This window comes from Amphimedon queenslandica, unplaced genomic scaffold (assembly GCF_000090795.2).
Source record: "Amphimedon queenslandica unplaced genomic scaffold, v1.1 AMPQUscaffold_11477, whole genome shotgun sequence".
In the NCBI taxonomy this organism is placed as follows: domain Eukaryota; kingdom Metazoa; phylum Porifera; class Demospongiae; order Haplosclerida; family Niphatidae; genus Amphimedon; species Amphimedon queenslandica.
In genome coordinates this window covers 6,895-9,821 of record NW_003548281.1, presented here as the reverse complement: position 1 = coordinate 9,821, position 2,927 = coordinate 6,895, and the positions used below count along the sequence as shown (strand labels likewise).

The 2,927-nt window shown below is 32.6% G+C and overlaps 1 protein-coding gene across 1 annotated transcript; it reads left to right on the top strand.

Moving 5' to 3' along the window:
• Window positions 1-49: 49 nt before the first annotated feature.
• Window positions 50-2,922, top strand: LOC109589281 (vesicle-fusing ATPase-like; the record flags this gene model as incomplete). The annotated part of the gene is made up of 8 exons (XM_020005384.1): window positions 50-139; window positions 625-781; window positions 1,358-1,419; window positions 1,477-1,559; window positions 1,619-1,752; window positions 1,965-2,127; window positions 2,550-2,744; window positions 2,794-2,922. Coding segments are annotated over 8 exons (930 nt in total), but the record flags the coding sequence as incomplete, so codon positions are not given.
• Window positions 2,923-2,927: the final 5 nt, after the last annotated feature.

The window sequence follows — 2,927 nt, the reverse complement described above, 5'->3', positions numbered from 1 at the left end:
AATAGAGTACATGTACACGTGTAATGGTAATATTGTTTTATCCATGTAGTATGCTGATGCTAAGGAACCAATGATAGTGACTAGAAAGGATTTTGTGGACTCATTAATATCAATATCACCAGCTTATACACAATCAGAGGTTAGAGAATTCACATTACCGTATAGCAGGTAATTTTCGTGGTGCTTTATTTTTGTAATTTTGTGGTTTTGGTGCTTCCACAAAATTTAAACCCATGAAATCATTGAAGTGCCATCCCCTTACAGGCTATGTAAACTGTCAACCACGAAAATTAAACCATAAATTGCCCCACTAGGAGCAAACCATGAAAATTTGAACCCACGAAAATAACCTGCTATACAGTATAATGTAATCTACACTACCGTAGGGCGCTTTTTTTTGAGAGCTATAGGTTTCGCTGATTTTATTTTGCGGATTTAATTTTCACAAATTTATGCCATCTTGTACCATATTAATTTGATTTTCGTGGGAGTAATTTTCACGAATTTTAAAGAAAATTGCAAAATCTGCAAAATTTACAGCCCTCGAAAAAAGGTGCCCTACGGTATCCTTTTCTTTTAAAAATTTTATTCTTCTTTTACTCTTCCTCTTCCTTCTCTTTATAGTCACATATTGTATCACAATATCTTCCTACTAACTATTTTTCATTGACTACTGATCATGAGTCCATCATCACTTCATTGTTGGAGCTCAGTTCATCAATACAGTCACAAACTGCTGCTCCATCAAAGATGATAACATCTCTGATATATGGCCCTAAAGGTAAGCTTATTTCAAGAATAACCAACTAGAGAAACTACTGTTATTACTGCTCCTTTGAAATTCGCTAAATAAATGTGGTAATTTTTCAGCATGTGATTCAAAAGTATTATTAATTTATAAAAATGAGTATACAACTACCATATAGCAGGTAATTTTAGAGGGAATAAATTTAGACGAATTGCTAAATTTTGGTGATTGTTAAGTTTTAATTTGACAAATTTGTGGCCGTGTGCCATGAGCTTGTGCATAATGGTACAAAATGGTGGGTTTTACTTTGGCGAATGGCTAACAAAATACTGAATTAGCTAGAATTTATCCCCTCTAAAATTACCTGCTATATGATTATAATGTGTACATTGATAGAAAATCTCTTATGCCCTCTGCAATAACTAAACTGAAGTTATGATTAACAAGTTATCACAACATTCTATGCAACAAGAGCCATCACTTTAACAATTGAGAGCATAACAATGTCACATACATGTCCCTTTCATAATCGTCACTTCTTATTTTCATTATTTTCTTATTTCATTATTCTAATTTTCGTTAGTACATGTATAATGAAATGTATTACAGGAACAGGGAAGACTACATTAGCAGCTAGAGTTGCTGTATTGGGCCACTTCACATACATCAAGGTACATGTATACAGCTTGTGTATTAATTAATGTGTATTATATTTTATGTTATAAAAGGTAGTAACAGCCTCCAACATGATTGGTTTGACAGATTTTGGAAAGATTGAGTACATCCATCAAGTTTTCAAAGATGCATTTAGGTATATTATAATAATTGCATTCTTTATATATAGCCTAATATTATAATATACTCTTGTAGTTCAAGTCATTCTCTTATTGTGCTTGATGATGTTCATCGTTTGGTTGAGTATGTGCAAGTTGGTGATCGTGTCTCAGTCTCTCATTCATTGATGCATGCGCTATCAACTCTTCTCTCTTATTCTATGTCATCAGGTTAGCAGAAATACATGTGTAGAGTATAATTGTATGTACATGTGTAGTGTATAATTATACATGTGCAACACTGTCATGAAATTGATGTATATTGAAAGTTTACTGAATACAGTGTTTGTTGTAATTACTGAATTGGTAGCAACTTTAATTGTATCTTGCTTCATGCAGTTTCAAACTTACAATGCTGTTCTTCATCATTAATGTTTCCTTAGGTTCTACAGTGATGGTGATTGGTACAATGACTGTCTCACATAGAGAATCGTTTGCACAACCAATCAACCTCAATTTCCCTACTCTATTTACGTGGCAGCATTACACTCCACTAATGAATGCAACTGATATTAATTCTTTCCTTAAAAGGAGCAATATTAACAGGTACATGCATGAAGGTTGTGTAATGCATACTTGGTAATACTTGAATTTTTTCACAAAAATGTATCAAGAATGTACTAATACAAGTAGTTCGTTTGCAAATTTATAATAAACAGCTTAGAGATAATGGATACAAAGCAGTAGAGGAAACTGAAACTACTGTATAGCTGGAAACTTTTAAAGCTAATAAATTTTGTCATTTTTGTCGTTTTGTTTGAGATTTGCAAAATTAAAATCCGTAGAATCTAAAAATATGGTGTAATAAGATGGCGGAATGCTTTGTAAAAATTAAATCCACGGAAATGATTTTTGGGCAGATTTGCAAAAGTTTAATCCCTTGAAAGTTTCTAGCTATATGGTTTGTGTAATTATGAACTTGATTCTACATTAAATGTTTTTGTTTATCTCTATATTGTCTCTGATAGGTTAAATGGTGGTCAGTTCTCTTTTCCTTCCCATCTCTCATTGTCCATTACTCAGTTAATGAATGCATTACAATGTGCCTGCATCAGTGAGGGAATGCTAATGGAGGAAGAGGTTGATAAGAAGACCTCATGCTATCTTAACAGGCTCTTCTCTCAGACTACACTCTTGGACTGTTTGAATAGCAGCAGTGCAAAGTTAGTCAATGCACTTAATAATGTACAAAATATATTTTTTTATTTTTAGAAATGAGGATCAGCCACTTCCTTCAATAAAATCCTTTCCATTATAACTCTCTATAGATTTTGTATCTATTTTTAAATTTCAGCCTGGCATGGATTGTATTTATCATTAGAAATGCTTCAATACTATGAATACTA